General features: G+C 35.7%; 1 protein-coding gene across 1 annotated transcript in view; it reads left to right on the forward strand.

Moving 5' to 3' along the window:
- LOC308668985 (glypican-5-like) overlaps nucleotides 1–26,175 on the forward strand; it is a 388,177-nt gene that overhangs the window by 133,981 nt on the left and 228,021 nt on the right. Inside the window, exons 4-6 of the mRNA XM_081329346.1 lie at nucleotides 9,799–9,929; nucleotides 12,557–12,616; nucleotides 13,455–13,580. Of these exons, the coding sequence (XP_081185472.1) occupies nucleotides 9,799–9,929; nucleotides 12,557–12,616; nucleotides 13,455–13,580 (317 nt within the window). The remainder of the gene's footprint in view (nucleotides 1–9,798; nucleotides 9,930–12,556; nucleotides 12,617–13,454; nucleotides 13,581–26,175) is intronic.

Below are 26,175 nucleotides of genomic sequence, written 5' to 3' on the forward strand. Positions count from 1 at the left end.
CTTCTAGTGCAGCCTCCTGCTTGAGCAGGGGAACCTATACCATTTCAGACAAGTGACTGTCTAGTTTCTTCTTAAAAATCTCCAGTGATGGAGCACCCACAATGTCTGCTCATTAGGAGACTTGCTAGTTTGCCATTCCTCACCTAGAAGTTAGCATTGTTCTTGTCAGTTCTCACTGTTTCCATGAAAATGGAAAAATATAGCTGCCATTCTGAAATATATAAGTATGAACGTATAGGAAAACATATTTTCAGATATTTTTTTATAATATAGCAGGACAACATTTTTGAACATATACTTAGCTTACTTAACTCCATTTCCATGTAAATTTATCCATCACGTCATGAAGGGATTGTACAACTTGCTTAAGATTTTGTGAAGTTTTCAAAACCAAATCCCTATCAAGTAGTGCTGCAAGTTGTCACAATTTATTTTACAGATGAAATCAATCAACTGCTCTATTGTCTGAGATCAACTATGAATAATTAAAAGAATTTGATCTTTGCAGCTTCCAATATGTCTCAATTTATACCGCCCAGACTGTGGATCAAAATGTGGGTGTTCTTTGGCTGTTGTGCAATTTCTCTCACAATACTAAGATCAAATAAATAAACAGGATTCTCCTGAAATTATAACAATCTTGTTGATTTCATTAAATTAGATTAGATCTCCCCACCGTATGTGTTTGTGTTGGCAGATTTATTAGCTAATAATCTGCTTTTGCAATATTGTCTTTTTTCTTAATTAAGCAATTGGAACATTACTTTTTCGTAAAATACAGTCTGCAAGTCTTTCAGTTCATTCAATGATTATTCCAAAAGAAAAATACTTTTTCCTTAATGTAATGGATTGGAATCAAGCCAGGCACTGCATGAATTAACCTCCAAAATTTCACAGTACACAACCAGTGAAGGAATGATTTATGGATAGATGAATAATGACAAGATCCTTTAGTTATTTACAGTGAAACAGAATAGACTTGTTGTCTTTAATTTAATAAAGACGAGGGCAAATAGAGCTTGGAACAAAATAGACTTAGTAACTCTAATGAGCACTGAGTGTACAGGCAGCTTTCCCCCTAATTTGCTGCTATCTATTTCTTTCCAACCTCTGTCTTGCTTCTCAGCATCCGGCCTGGCTAAATTAATTATAGGACTTCTATAAAAAATTGAGAAGCTTAAAAAAATATTCTGGAAAATGGCAGGATATTTTAGATGGAGAGGTTTACAAAATGGTTTTTGGGATATAGGCAATTATGTATTTGTGGGGACTGTGATGCCGTACAGCATAGTTCTGCTTATCCCTTGTGTGGGAATGACCTTGGGAGACACTGTAAAGAGATGCAGTCAAGGAGACAGTCAGATAAAGACAATTTAACCCAAAGCAGCAATGTGAGTGGGGCAAGAAGCTCAGGTAAGATTTCCCCCCTCACTTTCTTGAGCTATAAGGGGGATGGGGGAAAGAGATGTACTTTTAAACTTGCAAGATTGTGTTAATGTAACCTTACAATACAGTAGAATTAACACATCTGGCTGCATTTCTGTCCTATTTACCTCACAAGTCTGATACCTACAGTATATAAGCTATAGTTTAGTTTTACTTTTTTTTTGGAAAACTATCCTAATGCTCTTCAAGGTCACATTGAATATTTAGTGCCATGTGTAAATAAAAGTATTCTGCATTCCACTGCATTTTTAACAAAGATGGTTCTTTCAGATTAAGAAGTCTATTAAAAGAATTTATGCTAGGTCATATATAGCAGAGGTCCACAACCTTTTGGGCACCAGGGACTGGTTCCATGGAGAAAGGTTTTTCCATGGACCAGAGGGTGTGTGGTTTTGTTTGCTGCCTGCATCTTGCAAATGGGGCTTTGCTTGTTTGTGCGGACTGGTTGCTGGCCTGCCACAGCCCGATACTGGTCCATGGACTGGGGGTTGGGACACTGATATACAGCACTCACTCCCACAGCCAAAGAAGCAATGCTAAATTTTTCATATTTGTCATTTTATCTAAATCTTGGCCAATTGCCAGATGGGGTGGGACACGAATAGATGAAAGGGAGAGAGCAAATTAAATCTATGTGAATCAGATCTGATTCTAATAATTGATTCCATTAGGAAAATTGAATCAACTCCTTTTGGATAACAGATTGCTTCAGACAGCCATATCAAAACCAGTTCCCTGAATGTTACATATATATTCTCCCTTAAACTCTGAAATGCAAAAATGTTAAAGCACAAAAAGAGATGTAAAAAGAGATTAAGGTAGACTGTGAAATAACATATCTAGTTATCAATCTGTAATTCCTGAGAAGAGTCTTGCAAGATATGGACTTTCATGTTCCAGCAAATCTTTACCTTTATTACTCTGTGAAATAATGTTGTGATGTTATCACACATAACCAAGGGCATCAGTGAACTAAAACCAAATGACTTGAGTCTGCAGAGGGGCAGCATCACACTGGAGGTGGTTGATGAATTAAGACGCAATCCCCCCTCCTCCCTCCATGCACATCCTGCTCCTTCTCTCCCCATCTTTTAACTCTCATTCTATTTTTCACTGTAATTTCCATTGTTATTGTTTTAGAAATATTTTTCTTTTATGATTTTAATGCTTTTAATGCTGTAAGCTGCCCAGAGTGCTGAGATGGGGCCAGAGGGCAAATAAATTTAATAAATATAATAATTCAGTACCACTTTATAAAACCCTAGGAAGGCCGCACCTGGAATACCGCAGCCAATTTTGGTCACCATATCACAAAAAAGATGTTGGGAGTTTAGAAAAATTCAGAGAAGAGCAACCAGGATGATGAAAGGCCTGGAGACTAAAACATATGAAGAACAGCTAAGGGCTAGTCAAAAGAAAAGAAGAGATAGGGGAGACATGATAGCAGTATTCCAGTATTTGAGGGGCTGCAACAAAGAAGAGGGGGTCACATTATTTACCAAAGCACCAGAGGGAAGGATGAAAAACAATGGTTGGAAACTGATCAAAGAGAGAAGCAACCTGGAGTTAAGAAGAAACTTCCTAACAGTGTGGACAATCAACCAGTGGAACAGCTTTGCCTCCAGAAATTGTGGGTGCTCCATCACTGGAGATTTTTAAGAAGAGACTAGACAGTCATTTGTCTGTGATGGTATAGGTTCTCCTGCTTGAGTAGGGGGCTGGACTAGAAGACCTCCAATGTCCCTTCCAGCTCTACTCCACTCTAAAAGCTTATCATACAGTCATAAAATATGACAGCTGGAAGAAAAGATTTAGAAGCTATCATATATTTTCATGTTAAACATATTCCAATTTAGTTATTTGATTCCATTTGATTCCATTTATTTTATCTGGAAATAGATAAAAACAAACTTGTATAGCTAAAGGAATATCTAGTTAGATGTATTTGAATAAAAAATTGAATCTGATACTCATTTTAGATACTCCCTATTTCCTATGGGTCCCTTCCAATTTCCTATGCCAGAATGAACTGCTAGGTTCCTCTGAGAACATTCATTCAACTCATTTTTTCTCTGCAGTGGGGATATATCTGTGATTAAAGGTACACATAACTTACCGTATTTTTGGAGAGGATGATGCCCACAGTGGAGAGACATAAAGTAATCAAGTGGGCAGCGCTGGATGATATATGTGTGCAGTGCTAGTTTTCTTTCTTTCTCTCTCTCTCTCTCTCTCTCAAGAACTACAGTATGTTGAACATTATTTTAGAATTTACCTATTAATATTTTTTCAGTTTGTTTGTGTGTACAAATAGTGTCCTATTAAGAATGAGTTCCATTCCTAAATCTGTCTTTATCTCAAATTTGTATGTAAATAGCAACTGGTGCTTATGAACAGGCAGGCTATTACTAAACATGGCTGACAACATTCCCTTTCCTTGAACCAACAAACCACTGAAGCCATGTAAAGTTTTCATGAAACACTGAAACTGCACAAGTTCCCTGGTTCATGAAAACATTGCAAGACTTCAATAGTTTGTCAGCTTGAGGAACCCACCCACTGACACCTCCCCCCATTTTTAGTAATAGGCAGCCCAATCATAAGTACAACTTGTCTGTAAGCTGGGTGTTCTTAACCCAGGGACTGCCTGTATTTTCCATTTTAATTTTAATCTTAGAAAGATTTCTGAAGATAGAGCAGAGGTACAAAGGCCTCTCATCCATCAGCTTGTCTGTTTATGTATCTAAATTTATAAATGTATTATTTATAAAAACCGTCTCTTCTTTGGGACTGTTATTAATAATAAATTTTGGAATACACATGTTTAAATAAACAGTGTGAAGCAGACTATACTCTTACTCTAAAGTAACTGTGAGCAAATTAAAGCTATTTTCTCCTCTCAATATGCTTCTTTCCCAAATATCACTGTTTGTCACTACCTCTTGAATGAATTTAAGACAGAAATAATAGTCCATTAGTACTCTCTCTCTCTCTCACACACACACGTATATATGCACATACATTTGTTTGTATGCACAATGCACATACATACACACGTATATACTGTATACATACATATACATATATGACTGTAACTATAATCAGTACATAGTTATGATTATAGTTATTATTTGATACATTTACTCTATTATAGACATTAAATCTGTTCAGGCATAATTGTTTCGGTCCAATATTCTAAAGTGATCTAGAAGGTAAAAGATTATTTTGCTTCCATGCTCTCTCCTCTCTGTTTATTATATGCTGAAAGAAAACTTAATTTGATTTGTCCAACCACAGGAATTTCAGATGGGAAAGTTGAGATTAAATATTTGCTTCAAACTAGGACATAAAAACAACAATTGAACTCCTGGCTAACTGCTAATCATAAGATAGAGATGACATTGCTAAACCTGAACTGGGCCAGCCTGACTATTACATTCTCTGCTGAATATATGACCTAGGTGGAAGAAATGATAAGACAGTAAGCCAAGACCAAAATGTAATATAAATAAAAGCTTAAATTTACAATTCATGTATATACTCAGCTTCTGTTCATAGAGTTACTTCTTGCAAGATCTCTTTGATTCATAGACACTGTAAGTATTTAAGCGAACATTTAGAGCAGTGTTTCTAAACCTTGACAATTTTCAGATGTATAAACTTTAAATCCTAGAATTCCTCAGCCAGCATGGAAGTTGAAGTCCACCCAAGGTTAAGAAACACTATTTATTGTTGACTTACAGGGTTTATCCCTTTTTAACTCATCTCTCTATATTCAAAGCATCATTTAATCACATAAAAATGTAATTTTTAGCAGTCACTAAAACTATTAGACTGCAATTCAACTTAGATCTCACATTTAGGTTTACCAGATATTTATACAGGCGAAAAAAGATGTGACAATTGGAAAGGAGGACAAATGGGGAAAAACAAAGACACATACACTATTTAACTTTTTGGGGAAACCCTGACAAAAATCACAGTGAAAAAAATGTAAAATTTATTTTACTTAGGCTTACGTACATATGAAATTACTTTTTCCAGCATCACAAAAATTGGGTTTTCAATGGCAAGAATGTACTGGAGCCAACTAGAGGCAAAAGACTTCAGCGTGTAACTGATTAGAGTTTTGTCAATTTCTGGCAGCAGCACAAGCTGCTACAGGGTACTAATCAACCCAACTCAACTAATCAAGGTCACAGAACTGAGGTGGTTAATGTGCCATTAGCACTTATTACAGATTCACTTCACAGTGGAGAAAAGCTGTTCAGGAAGAGAGAGACTGTCGCTTGTAGCTATTTTAAAAAATGGAAAATATATGATTTAAAGCAGGGGTGTCAAACTGGCAGTCTATGGGCCAGATGCGTCATGTGCAGGTCACACCCACCCCAGCTCCACAAATAAAAAAAACCATTGTGAGACATCACAATACGTGACGATACATCACATGATGTGATTGAGTTTGACACTCATGATTTAAAGGCTATGCCTACTAGACATGAGGTCAAAAAGAAGGACAGTGTTTCTTTTGGCAGATATGTGGAGACCCTACATAGGGGGATTCATATACTTCTCTGGAATGCAACATCTAAAAATAGTTTGATTTTTTTAATGTTAAGAATTGACAGCCTTCTCCCTGCACAGGATTTGATTGGAAAACCTTTTAAAAAATATGGAAGAACTGTTGTCCAACATGTTTTTATAAGACAGCTTTTGCCAGCTTTGGTTTTAATGATATAGTTTTGAAGAATCATCATGTTTCCTTGTGGTCAAAAAAAGGTGACAAATTTCTTTCAGTAATAGTTTGAAAATTTTAATTTCAACTACATAAAATAGAACAATGAATGCTAATGCTAACACACATCTAGCTTAATGTAATTAATTTTCAAACTGACAGAACCAGAATTAAAATAAATATCATTTGAATTGATTTCTTCATGTTGTCTTTCTGGAAAGTACCTCCATACTTTGAAAGCTTTTAAAGGGTTTTATTGGATTGATTCCCCATAGATTTTTTCCTTTATTTACTGGACCATGGTAATTATATCCTTAAGCATAACCTTTGCTGATTGTCAATACCCAAACCAAGAATGTCAATGCCTGCAAGAATGTGAAGTTCTTCATCAGTGGTCTGCTGATTGATTGGGTTTCTAAAAGAAATGGTGGAATGGAATCTAGGAACATCATCCTTTTCCATCTTGCTATCTTGTAAATTAATCTTATACATCAGTGTGGATTTGATCATGGACTAGCCTACCTGTGGAATGCAAAGTTTAGACAAGGATGAGCAATCTGAAATCTTCTGTTAGGACAATTATGCCACTCCTGATTTGCAAACCATTAATCTAGGTAAGTTTATAGGTAAATCTGTAAATCTAAATTTATAGAAAAAAAATAGGACAAGGGCATCAGTAAGAATGTTAGATTATAATTAACACTTAGCAGTGAGACATTGCCATGACACAAATAGCTATATATATAGCTATAGGTGTGTGTGTGTGTGTGTGTGTGTGTGTGTGTGTGTGTGTGTAATGTCAGCTTTCTATGTGGAATTAAATTGGCCCAATAAAACAAAATTTGGTTGCTTGTAAAAGACTGAATTATTTTTAAGAAGTTGTCAAACAAGGTGGAAAAATTTACATTTGGAGTTTAATATGGATATTGACTTGAAACAAATTAAAGTTGAAACTTTGTCAGTGAACATTTTACTTTTAATTTACCTTTAAGTTAAACCCAATTCAATAAATATATGTGATTAAACCTCATACTGTAGGTCTACCTTTACATCTGAACAATACATAATTAATATATATTATTATTAATAATAATAATACCTCCAAATCACTAGGCATTGGCTTTATTCTTATTCTTCCCCTCTGGGGAAGTTTGAATATAAAGTATAAAAGACTAAAAAGAGATTTTCGTAGACATCCCAGTCTTTGAATTACTCAAGGAACTGAAACAGCAAAGTTTCGCTGCCGGGCAAACTTCCACTCCAGCTGCCTTTCTTTCCTATCAATTTGACTCTTTTTAACCGCACACCCCACCTTCTGTAAGGGAAGGCAAAAGACTCACTCACCCTCTCATGAAAGATGGCCTCCATGTTTATGTGTCTCCCACTGCCATCCTCTGCTTCCACACCACATGGTCTGCCACAGCCAATCAAGCAATGCTCTGGCTGTGGTGTTCCAACACCTCATGGGTCCTCCTAGAGGAGGCAGACAGTGCCCGAGGGGACCCCACTTGCACTGTACTGCCAGCAGGGCATTTTCAAAAAAAGCAAATGAGGATAGGAATGACAACAATAGGAAAAGAACGCAACTTTGGAAAATCCTTCGAAAAAAGATGCCGGAACTCATTTCCAGTGCGTTCTATGACAAAATATCAACATACATAAGAGTTATTTGATAGGATGCTACAGTTCTTTTTTTTATGAGTAGCATTTTTATTAATAGTATAATGATTCAACATTATGACTCTGGATCATTATCACATTTCCACATTCTACCCAATATAATACAGAGCAATGACAGCTTAAGTTTAACAATAATGTCACTGACAGCTTTTGTTACAATTTAGTCATTACCTCAGCAGAGACATTATGCATTTATTTATTGCATTTATCTCCAGGGGAATGCATATGAAGGTATTCTTTATTTTTATACCCACAGCAATAACCCTGTGGAATTGGTTGGGTTGAAAATAATTGGCAGCTTGCCAGAGTCTAACCTGATCCAACTTTTTAACTAGTATAGGAAACTGGTTTAAAGCTGCTTCATCTATACTTTCTTCTTTCTTTGCTATTAATTTTAATAAATAAGTGCCTCCACTTTCTTTTTTACTATCTGAAATTCTACCCAACTCAACCAGCTATTCAACAGAGCATTGAACTGCCTTCAGGAGTGCCATTATGCTAATGCAAATTTTGGAGACACAATCTTGATTTGAAACAGTACATGCCAGGAGGGGAACTTTGCCCCATCCCACTTCAGTCACTTTGCAAAATCCTTTCCTCCTCTAAGTGAAGTTAGCATTGTCTGATTAGCTCTTTTATACTGCAATATAAATTCTCAGAGGAAATATAAGGAATTGGCAATAGAGGTAGCAAATTTCATGCCTGTATAGTTTTCTGCCAACACAAGGATGGGTGATAGTACTTTAACTCAGCGGTGGGGAAAAGTTCTGTGTCAATGAAAAAGAATTCCACCAGCTGCAATCATTTGACCTTTGTATAGCATATTCAAAGTTTCACTAGAGTGGTTCAATTTCATTGAAATAGATCCATGAAGTGAACCAGCATGGTGCTTTTACTTATGGTTCAGAGCAGTTGAACTCTGCTTCAGCAGCTTCTCTGGCTCTTCATTGGTCTTCTGTAAATACACAGTGCATACAACAGAAGCCATTTGCAAAGTAGCCAGAAGGAATGGATCAATGCTACTTTGACATTTCACATGAAGCATGTCAACCTCTGTTGCTTCACTTGTAGTTTGAGAACCATCTCAAATTAAACAATAAGATGGGTTATGCCTACTTTGCATGGGCCTATTCTTGTGCCCATGTAAAGCTTAATGGATATATGATTATTCCAGGAAGTATTCTTACTAATCAAAGGCATCAAAAAACCCTGGAATATTTATTTTAGAATTGGATCCCTAATTTGTACCAGCTTGAGGATTGGTACATCTTGCATTGAATTTCCCTTTCAATGTAATCAAGAGAGGAGGAAAAGGTTTTAAAAACTATCACTTTTAGCTCAGCTGATTTTCAATAGTATTCTCAATGGATCATAGTTCTATAGCAATTTCCTGTCTTGGATTCCTCCATTAATCCCAAACTGAGGCTCATACTATCTCCCCCCCCACCAATGGAACATATGATTTAGTGCAAAGCCAAAACTACAGGGATATAATTAAAATGTAAGTACTTTTTAGTTAAACAAAATTTTGTTTTGTTTGGCCTCTCTTACTGCTTAAAACATTGTTCTTAATATGCCAATAAAAAACCAAGAGCAACCTTGATCTAAAAAAAGTTGACTATGTATGGTTGTGCAGAGCTTTAGATTCAAAGACAAAAATTTGGATGGGTATGAATATACCACCTGTTGGCAGTTCTTTCAACCCAGGATTATGCTGCAATTAGGAAAGGCAGCTGTGTGATCCTTGGAAAAGATGCAGCTGCTTGAAGGAGCTGCTGACGGGTGCTATCTGAGTATCCTTGCGTGATCCAAAGGACCTTTTCTCCTTCAAATGTAAAACTCTGAGCAACCCTATTATGCTGTAAATGCTGAAGCTTTGTATTATGTTTGCTAGTTCTGATTTCGTGCCCTGTTTCTTCCTCCCTGTCTTCTTACAGGTAGATAAAGTGTGTGGACATCCTGAAGAAAAAGAAGTGAAATCTTTGCCAGACAGCATAATTCAAGCAAAGGAAATAGAGAGATCACCTATAACAATGGCCCACTCAATAACTATTAACAATAAAAGGAGGTAATTTGAAAAGAAAAACATTTCCTTATAAATTTTCCTTATAAAAATATTTCCTTATGAGTTTCCCCAAACAATAATGAGAGTAATTCTGATTCTCCCATATTTCCATCATGTTCAAAGACTGATTTTCAAACATGAAAAGCAGGCCAGAAAGGACAGTCATATTTTGCTTTTTTAATAACAATAAAGGAAATTAAATAAACTTATTTTAACTCTGGAGAAGGCCTATTTGTAATTAGTATTGTGTTTGACATATTGTTATAAATCTGTAATTAATATAGGGCAATTCAGTCTAGGAGCCATTGATTTTAGTAATTTATACATGATGGGAATACAACCTTGAATAGGAATCTGACAAGAAATATCTTGATGTGTAAAGTCAGTTGTAAAATCAGGATATAGAACAGAGAAATAACAAGGGCTGTAGCTTACACTAGTGGAGTGCCTACAGTTTTCAGACTCCTAACTACATATGCACTGGTGATGAAAGGAACTGAGATAAAATCAATAGTAGAAACATAGCCTACAGGTTAAAAGCTTAGATTTTTCAGTAATTTGCAGCTAGAAATGTAAATTAACATCAGCTCCAAATTACTGAAAGTTCTGAACTTTGTTTAAATAGTAGGTCCTACTTCAACCACTGACTCAGGCTCAGTTATCTGACAATATTTTGTAGACCGGTTTCCCAGTAAAGATTCTGTCACTTGCTAGAATATCTGAACCAGCTGAAATGAGTGATTCTTGAGTGAATTGGCTAGTTGTGTAAATCAGCAAGTGACTGTTAAATGATTATACACAGAGAGAAAAAGTTTATGATTGTCTTTTGCACCATTTCCCAAGATGGTGATATAACTAATTTCAGATAAACAAGTATTTTACTTCTTTTGTTCCTTTCCTCTATCCTGATGGCTAATGCGTCTTCTCAAAATAGTAATTTCTTATTTTACTGCTGTTTGCCCTTATTTCCATTTCCCATATCTTTCCAGTTTTGTGAAACCTTTTTCTCTGGGACCTGGCTGGCTTGTTAGGAAGTTCCCCTGCATGCTGTTCTAATTAACTGTAGCTATGCATGCAATGATATACCTGTATTCAGCAGATCCTACCAGTGGCTGTTTGGTTGTCCTTCATCAAAGTAGAAATCTATAAGCAATGTAAATACTTTTTTAAATATACCTTATAGTTTCAATATTAAGGGCAGTACATTTTGAAATCACAAGCTAAGGCACTACATGCATGGCGCCATATCTTAAATCCGTGACTGTGTAGAAAAATATTTGACCACCCTAGTTATTTGACTCTGATATCTGAGTTCCTCTTTTAGATATTTCAATATTCAATAGTATAGAGGTGCATTTTATTAAACACCCAAAATTTAATTGTAGAAAGAAACAGTTAATGTAACATTGAAATTTTGGTTTCAGTATTTTTGGTTTTATTTATTTATTTTTAAAAAGTGAATTATAAAAGTGATATTCTAGAATCTAGGCACTATAAGCATCCTTTTATATTTTTTCCATAAGGAGTCCTGTAAACAAGGCAATTTCAAAAACTGAAATAGTGTCAGACCCCCATTAGTACTTGGATAGGATATGACTCATCTATCAGAGCTGTAAACTAGATTGCAGCTGAAAAATCCCCTGAAAGTATTTGGTGAACAGTTCTGTAACACTGCCAACCTCCTGCTCAAATTGTTGTGTCCATGTAGATATCAGAAGTTGAGTTTACATCAAGGGTTTCTTTATCTTTATCTTCTGGAAACTGAACTGTTCTGGAAGTTACTAGTTCAAAGTTGTTAGGTTTTCATTTTTCCAATTACTCTGTTTATTTTATTTTATTTATAGGGTAGCATATCTTGCCACAGTGACTCTGGATGGCAAACAAAGCTTGAAAGTTTAATACAGGAATATACATTATTGTAAAAACACACAACACATAAAACAAAATGCACTATCACACAGTCTTTCCCAGGATTACTTATAGACTCCAGGGACTGAATTTGAGAATGTCTTCATACAAACCATGTGTTCCACCACTGACATAAAATTCTGTGATACTTCATGCTTGTTTAAAACAAGCAAGCAGAGTTGTATTGTTTATTTATGTAGCTGCACCTATTTCATAATACCCAGGAGGCAACTCAGTTTTATATTTTCTTATAAATCAGCTAATTTTTGGTGCCCCTGAAAATCGTTGCTTTCCCATCAACACTACTTTTTTCATCCAGAATTCATGTTTTATGATGTTCTCAGATATAACAATAATATTTTTAACATGACATGGATATGTCAGAAATAAAAAGATTTATTTTCATTATTGTATACTTTATAGTCATAGCCATTTCTTTTTGTTTTTTTAAGAAATAAATGTATTTCCATATAATTTAGAAAACAATCCAAATCCTCAACAGAGGGGGCACAGTGTAAAAAGAATTAAATTGGTGGATGAATCATACTATTTTTAAAATATAGGTCGAAGAATATTTTAATAGGAGTCATTCTTTTCTGATTTAATCCTGTGCATGTTTATCTTTTCTTTCAAATAATTTATTACATTTTGTTTCTCATTTCTTTCTTCATTTACCTGAATTCCCTCTTTTCCCCTTGGCTATTCTCCTTGGCCTACTCCAGTTCTCTGCCTCTGAAATCTTCAAAGAATGACAAATCCAGAAGTTTGAAAAAAATGTCTCGGTAAGAATGCAAAGAAGTCAACCTACCTTTGTCTCTTCATTTTAATGAAGGTTTTTCATACATTCTAAGAAGAGAAAGATTAATTTAATGTTACCATAATATTCATTTACCAGGTGTGGGCAGAGTATGGCTCTCCAAAAGTTGTTAAACTATAACTCCTAAAATCTAAATTTAAAATTACTGTTAAATACAAATCCAACAGGTAGATACGCATTTCAGGATTTGATTTGTGCTTTAGAAACTATTTGGCACCAACTTTCCTCTCCATTTTTAAAATATTGACATATTAACAGGGTGGCATAGATATGAATAGGAAACAGATTATTTGGAGGTACTGTACATCAAGATGGAGATCTGCTTACTCTATCAAAAGATATTGTCCATCAATTCCATCTTTTTTTAAAAATGAAAAATTTAAATGAAATGCTAGGATGTTTGAATAGTTGATGACATTTCATGTAAATACTATCTTTACTCTAAGAATTTTTAGCTACAGATTTGGCTTTTGCAACCCATTGGATTTTCTTTACTTTGTTCTCTATTATGCTCAGATATGTACATAAAAAGAGAGGCAGAAAATATATATTATTCAATTACAACATTCCTTTACCTCATGAATTTGATCAATTTACATCTAAAATATGATTCAATTGGTCTAGTTCAAGTGATGAATTAGAATTTAATGAAGTATGAAACCATCTCTTCATTCACTTTCTAAATAACCTTAAGGAATCTTTGTATCCCTTGCATTATTGCATTATTAAGATAAGGAAGAAAGAAATATATAGTTAATGATTTATTTAAAATTTATTTATTTATTTCTGTATTTAATTTCTAGGGAATTTATCAGTTATATGAAACGATCCAGAACTTTTTATGCCTCTTTGACAGAAAGGCTTTGTGATGGTGATCTCGTGATGAAAGACAGCTCAACTTGCTGGAATGGCCAAGATGTGGTAGAAAGGTAATTGTGAAATTTCATTTAAAGAGACAGTATTTTAGCCCTAATTATCTATGAAATATATAATGTTAGACTTTGTGCATTCCTTGCTAGTTCCTCTGGATCATGAAAAGGATTTTTCTACCTGTAAAAGGGAAGATAAAGCATATTAGCTGGACCTTCAAAATAAGTTCACTGAAAACAAACATAGTGTTATTTTAACTGGTTGATAAGGGGAAAAAAATGAAATAATTTGTTTTGAAATTTTGGTGAGAGTTTTATTGTATCTGGATTAAAGACTGAAATAGGACACAATGGTTAAGAGATGCATAGAATAGATAAAGAGTGGCAGCCTATATTAGTCATTTTCTTCACATTAAACATTGTGATCTTTCATTTGATAAGGAGATGTTCCACTGCAGTAATTTTTGGGTACCCTTGAGTATTTACAAATGATTTTGTAGCTTTTTAAAATGAAAAATGATATTATGATCATATGATTATTTAAATGTTTTAAAGTGCGCAGTAGTCAAAGTTCTCTTGACAGTTTACAATAAAACACACAAAAAGAGGACTTTAAAGGTCCAATACAGCACTTTGAATTGGATCCAGAAATTGGACTAGAACCAGTGTATGTGGCAAATATGTTTATATGGGCCAGGATCAATGAACAATCTAGTTAGTTCTAATATGAACCAACTGGAATTGTGTGATGGTATGTGGGAATGATCTTGGTAGACAGGAAGAAAATAGATGATTAGATAAAGGGTCAGCCAAGCGGCACATGAGTTCACAGAAGGAATGGGTGTGTGACAAATCTCTCAGAAGGGGCCCTCCCTAGCTTCTTGCACTGGAAAGGCAATATGTGTTTTCATATTTTCAAGATTCGGTTCATGTAATCTTACAATAAAGTTACAGCTAGGACTTCTAGATATGCTTCTTGTCTGGAAGGCTTGTCTTGAAGGACTGATTAGTTTCTAGAATGATTTCCAAAGGACTCCCATATGCAATAGCAATAGCACTTAGTAAAGCTCGTAGTACTTTACAGAACTCTCTAAGCAGTGTACAGAGTCAGCATATGCCCCCAAACAATCTTGGTCCTCATTTTACCAACCTCAGGAGGATGGAAGGCTGAGTCAAACTTGAGCCAGTCAGGATCGAACTTCTGGCAATCACCCGAATTAACCTGCAATACTGCATTCTAACCACTACATCACTATGGCTCTACAACACAACACAAGCTCTTGACTGGTTGACATTTCAGAAAAACAAACACAATCCTATGATCTAATAATACATTAGCTGTGAAAGTTTGATCCCAACAAATATTTTTTTTGTTTAAATGATCACATGATGATTTTGTATGACTTTCCTTTTAATAATTTATTTGGAATCAATTGAAAAATTTGTGTTTCCCTAAGATGACTTTAAAGATTACCTATGCTATTACTGTGACCTTTGTTTGGCTACAATGGATGTGGGCTTAACGTATAAATTTTTAAAGAGCAAAGTGGAATTTTGTCCACATGAAGTATAATTCTTAACCATTGTTAAGCTCAGTAGTGGGAAGTGGGGATATTCAGGCACCAAGAGGGGCAATATTTGGAAAGGAAACTGGATTGTTTATAGTTTGAGGAAGACTTGGAGAAAGTTATGAATTCTTTCCTCCTTTAGCAGCTCCCTTTCTTCATTTCTAAAGCCTGGTAGGCTTTAAGGTCTCTAAATGGCGGCAACAGCTGCCATGGTCATAGTCCTACATGCTCTATGCAGCACAGTGAATTCAGTCTAGAATTTAGATTTTATTTTTCCAAAATCATCATCATCTCTTTTTTACTAATTGAAACAAATATATACCATTGATAGGTTAGGGCAAAAGGACATAGTTGAATGATGTATCATGAAATTCCTGTTGAACTGGTATTTAGCTTGGTATAATGACAGAATTAACCTACAATCACTGTTTGACTTCCCCCTTTTAAGTAAAGATAATCTGTCCATGATGACATCAGAGCACAAAAGATGTATCTGTAATGATCCTTACAACTGAGTCTTTCTGTATGCTGTTTTGCTGTGTGTGTGCTTTCTAGATGAATTTTTAAACCTGTGTGCTTTGAACCTGATTTACTTAAAGGTAAAGGTTCCCCCGCACATGCGTGCTAGTCGTTTCCAACTCTAGGGGCCGGTGCTCATCTCCGTTTCAAAGCCGAAGAGCCAGGGAGGATGTCCAAGGATGTCTCCGTGGTCATGTGGCCAGCATGACTAGACGCCAAAGGCACACGGAACACTGTTACCTTCCCACCATAGTGGTCCCTATTTTTTTACTTGCATTTTTACGTGCTTTTGAACTGCTAGGTTGGCAGAAGCTGGGACGAGTAACAGGCGCTCACTCTGTTACGCGGCACTTGGGATTCGATCAGCCAAACTGCCGACCTTCTGATTTACCAGAATAATGTAACTTAATTAGACAAAGGATTGTTTAAAATAAAGGGTCTGTGTTACTTGATATTGAGGTGGCATATATTTCACCAAGGCAATCTGATTACAGGCTTAACAGTTCAGTAGCTATCCAAAAGGTTATATTGAAACTCAAACTGATGTATCTTAGAATTCCATCTTAAAGAGCAAACAATAGTTATACAGCTGTTGCAATATGATCAAACAAGCAGAGACATTTGCCATGTTTTAAGCATAAGTTTTTGAATTATTGGATATTCAGGCTATATGAATTTTTAAAGTTTACTTATGTGGAGCTGCAAATGAAACACCTTTTCAGAATGCTTCTGGGAAACACTACAGTGACTCATTGCTAATAGATGAAGTACCAATGATGGCTGCTATGCTTCACTCAGCAAGTGCCATATGTGTGATACATATACAGGAATTACTTTCATCAAAGCACAGAAGGGACTGTAATACTGAAGGCCTATTTGTTTTACTCTGTTTACTGAGAATTGCAAATAGTCTGCATTTAGATTCCATTAATTTCTTATGGTAAAGTAGCAAATGAATCCCATGCTATCCATGCCCAAAAATTGCAGTAGTAATAAATTTGTTATGCAAAATGATAGTAACAGGAGGTTCTAGTTTCAAAAAGTGTCAGATGTCATATTTAATGATTGCATCCTGATTTTTACTGGATTTAGTTTCTAATGGAACTAAATTTTACCACTGCCTTAGGGAAACAAAGAACAGTTAAGGCTACCATCCAATACCCTATTAACCCATCTGAGTTATTGCAACTTGCTTCTGAATAATGACAAACAGTATATCAGTCTGGATTTCATTTTTTAATAAACCCTTAACTAAAAAAAATGCAAAAAGGCATTGCATGAACTGGTTATAAATATGTTGAATATAAGATTGCTGTATATGATTTAAAAAGTATGGAGATATAAAGTGCATGGTATTAGTATGTGTTTTTTTCTTTCTTCTGTTCAATTATGTCTGATTCTCTGTCTGGACAATCTCCTGAAGATTGCTTGGCAAGCTTTTTTAGAAGTGTTTTGCCATTGTTTGCTTCCTAGGACTGAGAGAAAATGACTGATCTAAGATCGTCAAGCTGACTTTGTGGCAGAAGTGGAACTATATCACAATGTCCTGGTTTCTAGCCTGATGCCTTAACCTTATACCAATCTGACTTTCTAGTATAAATTAGATTTATGCTATTTTAAAAGCTTTGGCCTTAATTTCTTTTCCTTATTATTCTTTATTCCCTTTTCTATGTTTTATATAACGTATATACATTCTTTCCATAAAATAGAATATTGTAATGGTATATGTTTTAAACATATTTCTTTAATCAAGATAAACAGAGGACAGGAGGATCCCTTGTTTTAAAACTGCTTTAATTATGAACTTCACAGTAGATCCAGAACTTTTTAAAAATTAATAAATAGTTTTGTATCTAAGGGAAGGATGATTCAAAAATATAGAACCATGGGAAATTAAATAGAATCTACCTGCAGAACACTGATTTGGCAGATTAAAAGTGAAACAAGTATTTTCAAGTAACAAGATGGAGTTGCTACTCATCGAAAAACTTTTAGTTCATGATTGGCTTCTATGTTGGCTCTGGAAGTCACACTGTGTCAAAATGTGGGTCCTTGATTTGGGCTTTCTCCTGGTTTCTTGGTTCCTGCTGAAGTAGATGTTGATATCTATATTTTACTCACAGAATTCTCTGGGTGGCACTCAGCTGTATGAGAAGAGAAGACCCAATTTTAATATGGCTGATTAACCACATTTTGAAATAACAGAAATACTATATATTATTACTGAACCCTTTTAGGCCACTCAGAATCTAATATAACTTAAAAATGCCATTGCCTTAGGACCTGCTATGAATTCCAAGAGTGGAGTGTAATACAAGACTTGAAACCCCTAGGTGCCTATATTAGCTGTGCATCCATTTCTGTGTAATTTAGTAGTAGATTGCAAAATGATATTACCATTTATTATTAAGCAACAGTTCAAACAGAAGATTTCTAGAGCTTGGGTGGTTTTGTGATGTTATTAACTTTTCCCTTTCTAAATAGAAGCAGAATTAACACTTACGCAAGATGCATTTATGCCTCGGGAACTTCAATGGAAACAACTATAAACTCTTAGATTTAATTTTCTTCAGTTTCAAGCAAGTATGTGCTACAGCATTCCCACTTCTCTCTCCATTGCCTTTAAACCAAGCATTCTCTTAATTTCCAAGTGGGCTGAATTAGCTAGTTTCATATGGTGGCCACACATTGAGATTTGGCAAAACACCCAAAACTTCCTTATCACCCACAGAGGCAGCTGATTATAAACAGATTTTCCAAATGTACAAAGAGATGTCTATCTAATAAAGACCATTTCTCCATCATCTCCACTTTGGCTGTAACAAATTGTTTCCTGGACCTGTATACCTACATTTTATTCTCAATAACAAGTTTAGTTTAAACTTGTATTTTTTTTAAAAAAATGTTTTTTATCAGTCTAGTGTTCAGTTACTTAGAACATCTGATATTAGAACAGTGTTTTTCAACCTTGGCAACTTTAATATGTGTGCAACTCATCTTCCAGAATTGCCCAGGTGAGGTTGAGAAACACTGCATTAACGTATTTGGAAGAAGCATAGGATTGCTCTAGCAAAGAACAGAATAATTATTTTGAAAAGCTTGACATATTTCAGGGGTGCTAATCTGCACAAAGAATATATGCAGGTTTTTTTTAAAGTATTTATCCGATTTTTGGCTAGATATCGAAAACCACAGTAAACATGCCTTATTTGGAAATATCAAATTATGCCAATGTTAATTAAAACATTTTGTTAAATTTGAGCAACACAATTTTTTTATCTCCATTAAGAAATTTATCAAAGACTATTGGCAAAATGATCAGGCAAAGTCTGGGAACTGATCTTAGAAAAATTAACCATTAGGGTTCAAATTGTCAAAAAAAATCCCTTCAGAAGGGTATTTAATGCTAAATTGCTAACAATTTTTATTATTATACTATTAGTTACAACATAATAATTGACTTTTTTAAAAAATGAATTATTAAAATAGGGCAAATTTATCACTCTTCACATCCATAAAGCTAATAATCTAATTATTCATTTATAAGTACTTGTAAAAATGTGTGGTTTATAAAAGATGGTTTATAAAATATGCAGAAGGTTAAATCTTTACCTGTAATTTATTCATTACTACAGCTGTTTAATTCTGGTGTTAGATTTTTCTATTATTTGAATAATGTCACAAGAATTGAAATGCAGAATGTCATTACCCCACCTCCCTCAAAAAATAGGAGGTTATGAATTTATCCTAGAATAGGAGTAAGCATCCTATAATCTGAGGGCCCATTTTCATAATTCAGAAATAGATAAAATGCTACTAAAATATTAAAAACTAGGCATATCTGAGCAAAACAAAAATAATCTACCAAAGTTCCTTGCAAGCCCAGTCAAGTCACTCATGTCTTTGTATATTCCACTCATTTTGTTGCTCTTATTCCTCTGTCCTTTTTGCCCTAGAATTTCTAATAATAATTTATTCTGTTAACTGTGCAAATCTCTACATGTGTGCTATAAATTTTGCTATGTATGTTTAATGGGATTTAGGAATGTAACTTAAATGTAGTTCAACAAATGGATATGTTTGTTTAGTCTTCAGTAGCTCTTAATATTTGTGCAAAATGAGGGAAGCTGGACACTGTAATACTTTGCAGAGCAAATCTACTCTTAATTCATTCCATTCTGTGTTATTTTAAAAGGAGTATTTTCAGACAACATTTTGCTGTTGAAATAAAAATCCCTAATGATACAGATTTAGATCAGAAATAACTGATTAAAGTAATAGTCAAAGGTTAATTTCACTATAATAAAATTCATGATATAGGAATCTGTATGCTTTTCCAATGGTGATAAAAAACAGAAGTTCAAGAGTTGGTTGCACTAATTCATTTTCTTTAAACTGTTTAAATTGACAGTTGCCATGGCTTCATTGTAATTGATGCTATTCATTTTGTGGGGGTAAATTTCTATTTGTCATGAGATTTGCTTCCCCCCCCTTTGAAAGAAGTATGTATAAATTCAAATGCAAATGTAAACTGAGAAATGAATTTGAATTTCAAAGCAATTTCAGTGCTAGCATTTAAAAACAAATTCAGCAGGAGGAAAAATGTCATTAAAGAGGAACAGAATAATCTGAAGGTCAGGGTCACATTCCTGAGATATGTATAGAATGTGGACCTTCTCCAGTTACAACTCAAAGGTACTTATTTTACTTAATATAAAATGTCTGAACAAAGAACAAAAACCAAAGTTGTAATAAAATAAGTAATTGTAAAAAAAAGCCTATGAGTTTTTCATAATCCTAATAAAATGATTAACATTCACTGGTTCCACTACTTGAATAAAAAGTTTTCTGATATATTTATTAAAACCTACTAGACCTTTAGTGTTCATACAGATAGTCCTTGATTTACAACCACAATTGACCACCAAATTTATGTTGTTAAGTGAATTTTGCCTCATTTTACAACCTTTATAGCCATAGCTGTTAAGTGAAGCATTGCAGTTTTTTTAAAGAGAAATATTTAATTTAATATAAGTAGGCCTTGTTTAGTTCAGGTTGAGAAATCAGAATCAATAGATGTGCAACCAAGGTTGCTATTAGATCTGAAAATCAGAACATGTTTTCATAAGATTATTTATAATTTACTGAATGTTAGAATATTCTTAAAGAATATTTCGCCTAGTAGAAGTGCACAAAATCTAAAAAGAAATCTTAATTTAGTTGATATTCTGCCCCAGTATTGAATTATAAATTATGCACTTGTGTGTACAGCATGACATTGGGACGAATATGTAGCTGTCTTGGGATAAAGTAGATGTTGCAATAAAGCTCTATTCCTTGGTACAATTATAAGGATTCCTGAATAATTTATAACAGATGACTCCATAAATGTACATAGGGTTCTATTGACAGATAAGTCCCCAAGTGACTTAAATCATTTTATAGGAGCATGTCTGTTCTCATCCTAAGGGGGTTGTGGTTTCCTCCAGATTTCAACCCATTCCCACAGAGTGGGTCTGCTAAGCCTCGTGTTAAATTCTTAAGTGAGCTGTATTAAGTTGATAGAGCAAAGTATTTCAGTTGTTTTGGGTAATGGAAATACAAAATATCAGCAAGTACCAAATCACTGAATTATTTCAAGTCCATAAACTGTTGTGGAGAAGGTTAAAAAAGAGAATATGTAATGTGCCAGTTCACCAATTTTTAAAACTTATTTACTGTATTATTGCTATAGATTGGTGGGAAGAAAAGGCCTGTTAATATTTTGTTCATTTCAATATTCATATAAACATCATAATCATATTATACATAACTGACTGAGTTATTCATGAGAATAAGAATAAGGCAACATACACTCTTTGCAAAGAATTGCTCACATTTTCTCCCTCCGTCCCTAAAAGTATGACACTGATACTTAAGTTTATTATCCCTATTATTTCCTTTTCTGCTGAGAAGGATTTGTCCCTTTTTATTATTTCACAATAAAATGTAGTGTTGTTAGAAGAGATCTGCTTAGGGACATTTTTTCAGCTGTTCATTTAATTTCTTTTTTAGCGTAGAATTCCTTGGTAGTTTGATCTTACTAATAAAAAAACCCAATTATATAATGTCACTACTTATCTAAAAAAATCTTATGCAACATATAGCATGATAACAATTATGGTCAACCATGTGTGATTCAGAGAAAATATTGAAAAGCAATAATGATTGGAAATCCTTTTTTAAAATGCCAGCGAAGGTGAGAGAGATGTTTGCCTATGGATCTCTTGCAGATCTAGCAACTGTCAGAAATTTATGGAAAGAAACTTCTTTGCCCACTTTTATCCATGCCATTTAATTTGCTCCTTGAAACATCATGGTGAGACAATCTTTAGATTTTAAGGCAATGAGTAGAAATTATTTTTGTATACTGATGATATCCTAAAATTCTGGACCAGAACACTACCTCTTTTTCTAATTTTATAAAGGTAGTATGGTATTTTAGAAAATATAATAACATAATAAGATAAATTGGCATAAATAATGTTTACTTCCCTTGGCTTCTAACAGATCAGTACAGCTGTATAAAGAGTTGGGTTGGTCATTTTAAATATGTAGGCCTTTATATACCCAAACTTATATTTAGATATGTCAAATAAATATGTTGACATTTTTTTAAAAAAGGTTAATTCATGAGTTAAATTTCTTTACGTTTGTGGAATAAAATTAATATTACTAAAATAAATACTGTCCTCTCATTTGATTTATAGTCTTAGAGGTGTCCTTGTGTTAAAAGCAAATAAATAATTCCTTCATATTGATAAATTATTTAGGAAGTGTATTTGGGATAGTGAATCCTCAAGGCTTCTTACTCTGTTCACAGAGAATTGACATATAGAGATTATATTCCTCTTTTAAATTGATAAAAAATTCTATACAGTTTTCAGAATTCCTGAATCTATCAACAATAATTATAATGGGATTAGTTATGCAGAGAGAATTTGAATGCTCTAAAAGAATAATTTGGATAAAAGGAAAAATTATGTTAAAATACTTTCAAATAGAAACATCTAATTCTGAATAACTGGCACAGTACCAGTTTCCTCATTTATCAAACCAACTTATATAAATATTTTTTTAAAAAAGTATCTTTTGAAATGTTTCAGAACTTTTAATGAAATTATCCTTGATCCTATTAAAGATTACACAACTCACTTTGTTGGTAAAATAAAATTTTATATAGATAATATTCCATATTTCAATTGAATTGGTTTACCAGAGTACTGGAAATAAAAATTAAATATAAGTTTAAGTTTAAGTTTATTATATTTGTATACCGCCCTTCTCCCGAAGGACTCAGGGCGGTGAACAGGGCATATATAAAAATACAAATTACAAAAATTAAAAAGAAAATTAAACACGAGCCCAAACTAAAAACAGTAGAAAAACGTAAAAAATCCCCAATAAAAGCCCCAACGCATCCCCCATCAGGCCAGGCCGGCCTGTTCAAACAGGTAGGTCTTCAAGTCGCGTCGGAAGGAGCGAAGGTCAGGTGCCATCCGGAGCTCAACCGGCAGCTGATTCCATAAAGCCGGGGTGCCCACAGAGAAGGCCCTCCCCCTGGGGGCCACCAGCTGACATTCTCTGACCGGTGGCACCCTGAGGAGGCCCTCTCTGTGGGAACGCACAGGGCGGAGGGAAGTTGACGCCGGCAGCAGGTGGTCCCCGAGGTACTCTGGACCCATGCCATGTAGGGCCTTAAAGACCATTACCAAAACCTTGAACCTCACCCGGAAGACAACTGGCAGCCAATGCAGCTCGCGGAGCAAAGGTGTAACATGGGAGTACCGGGAGACTCCCAAGACAACTCTCGCAGCTGCATTCTGTACCAGCTGGAGCCTCCGAGTGGTCTTCAAGGGAAGCCCCATGTAGAGAGCGTAGTCCAGACGAGAGGTCACGAGCGCATGAGTGACTGTACACAGGGCATCCCGGTCTAGATAGGGCCGCAACTGGCGCACCAGGCGAACCTGGGCGAAAGCCCCGCTAGTCACAGCCACTATATGATCTTCCAAAGTAAGCCGCGAATCTAGGAGGACTCCCAAGTTGCGAGCCCTATCTACGGGGGGTAAAAACCCACCCCCCATAGAAAGAAGTGGAATATTCTGAATATCCCGGGATGCTGGTATGCACGGCCACTCAGTCTTGTCGGGGTTGAGTTGAAGTCTGTTCCTCCCCATCCAGACCCGAACCGCCTCCAGGCAATGGGACATCACATCGAGGGCATCACTGGGGTGGTTTGGGGTCGAAATGAAAAGCTGGGTATCATCAGCATACTGATGATACCCAACTCCAAAACCATGAATGATCTCACCCAGCGGTTTCATGTAGATGTTGAACAGGAGAGGCGAGAGGACCGACCCCTGAGGAACTCCACAAACGAGAGACCTCAGGGTCGACTTCTGCCCCCCTGCCAACACCGACTGGGAACGTCCCAGGAGATAGGAGGAGAACCACTGAAGAACTGTGCCTCCCACTCCCAATCCCCTGAGACGCCACAGCAGGATACCATGGTCGATGGTATCGAAAGCCGCTGAGAGGTCTAATAGGACTAGGACAGAGGAATGTCCCCTGTCCCGGGCCCTCCAGAGATCATTCACCAGAGCGACCAATGCCGTCTCTGTGCTGTACCCGGGCCTGAAACCCGATTGGCACGGGTCTAGATAATCCGCTTCATCCAGGACCAGAGGGAGCTGATGCGCCACCACACTCTCAACAATCTTCGCAAGAAAGTGAAGGTTGGAGACCGGACGAAAGTTATTTAACACAGCTGGGTCCAAGGCAGGCTTCTTGAGGAGAGGTCTCACCACCGCCTCCTTCAAGACGGCAGGGAAACTACCCTCACTCAAAGAGGCAGATATGACCGCCTGGAACCAGCCTCGTGTCCCCTCCTGAGCTGCATACACCAGCCAGGAAGGGCACGGGTCCAATAAACATGTGGTGGAGCTCAATCTCCCCATGATCCTGTCCACTTCCTCAGAATCAAACTCCTCCCAGATAACATCGACAAGACTGCCCATGTCCTGATCGTCAGACTCCGCCCAGCTGGAGTCCAGACCGGTCCGAATCCGAGCAATTTTATCTGACAGATATTGACCAAACTCCTCGGCCCGACCCTGCAAGGGTTCCTCCCTCACCTCCTGATTAAGGAGGGAGCGGGTCACCCTAAACAGGGCGGCCGGGCGGTTATCTGCGGACGCGATAAGGGCGGAGAAGTAATTAGACCTTGCCACCCTTATCGCTGCGAGATAAGACCTAATGTGGGTTCTTAGTCACAATCGGTCGGATTCGGATCGGCTGGACCTCCAGCAGCTCTCTAGGCCCCGTCTCCGACACTTCATCTCCCAAAGCTCCGCAGAGAACCACGGAGCTCGCTGGGATCTGCACCGGGTCAGGGGCCGCAAGGGTACAACTCGGTCAAGTGCCTCCGTGGCTGCCCTTTCCCAGGCTTCCACTAAGGCATCCGCCGAGTTGTGAGCAACGGAAGCAGGTGGGGACCCCAGTGCCGCCTGGAACCTATCAGTGTCCATTAAAATATACAATATTTTAGTTAATCCCTTCAATCAACCATACAAAGAATTATATATCAAAATGAGAAAGTAAAAAGAAATAGACAATGAAGTTGATTAAAAATAATTTATTAGCAGAATTTGATCTGAAGCAGATCAGGTTTCATAGCAAGTATTCCCTTTGCACACTATTTCCCTCATATGTTAGAGTAAGCTGAACACAAATCTATTCATCTATTCCACCCAACAGGTGCATGTTGCACATGAAGTATGTACAATATTATTTTCATAAAGTGTGAACTCTGTGATATTTATGCTGCCTTTTAAATTCTTGGAGATGGGATAAAAGGCAGCTAATATCCATGTCTTGTCAGCATTTGGCTACATTTTGTTTCTACATTGTAGACAATAATTTTCACATTGAAAATATAGCAGGATTAATGTAAACATTTGAATACTAAGTTATGTCATATTTATCATATATGACAAAGCATATGCCATGTTTAGTTTTAGAATATTTGGATTTCAAAAGACAAGCTAGTCATTTAAGAAAAAAATTAATTTGGTTAACTATTCTGAAACAGGAAAAAGTATGCTATTGTATCACTGACACTTGTTGGTTTTATTCCACTCTGCAAATGTTGATGACAAGAGAAAATATCGAACAAAACAATTATACATGTGAAGGTATTTATTCAGCATTAGACAAATTCTGATTTGTCTCTTATCTCTCAATTTGTAATAGATCATTTTGTTTAAACAAGTTTACAAACTTTTATTATTTAATTCTGACATTAGTGACAACTATTATTTAGAATGCAATTGCGTGCTAAATGCCATGAAATAATTCAAAAATTCTGGCAAAAAATATACATGTACATTTGTATACATTCACACATTTTTGTTTTATTATTACTATAATTGTATTCATTTTTGTTTCCATCACTCTTAGCCACATCCTATTCCATAATTGCCATTAGTCCATAACATCTATTTTTATTATCTATGGGGATAGTAGTTACC

The sequence above is a fragment of the Vipera berus genome (assembly GCF_964194415.1).
Source record: "Vipera berus genome assembly, chromosome: 5".
NCBI lineage: Eukaryota > Metazoa > Chordata > Lepidosauria > Squamata > Viperidae > Vipera > Vipera berus.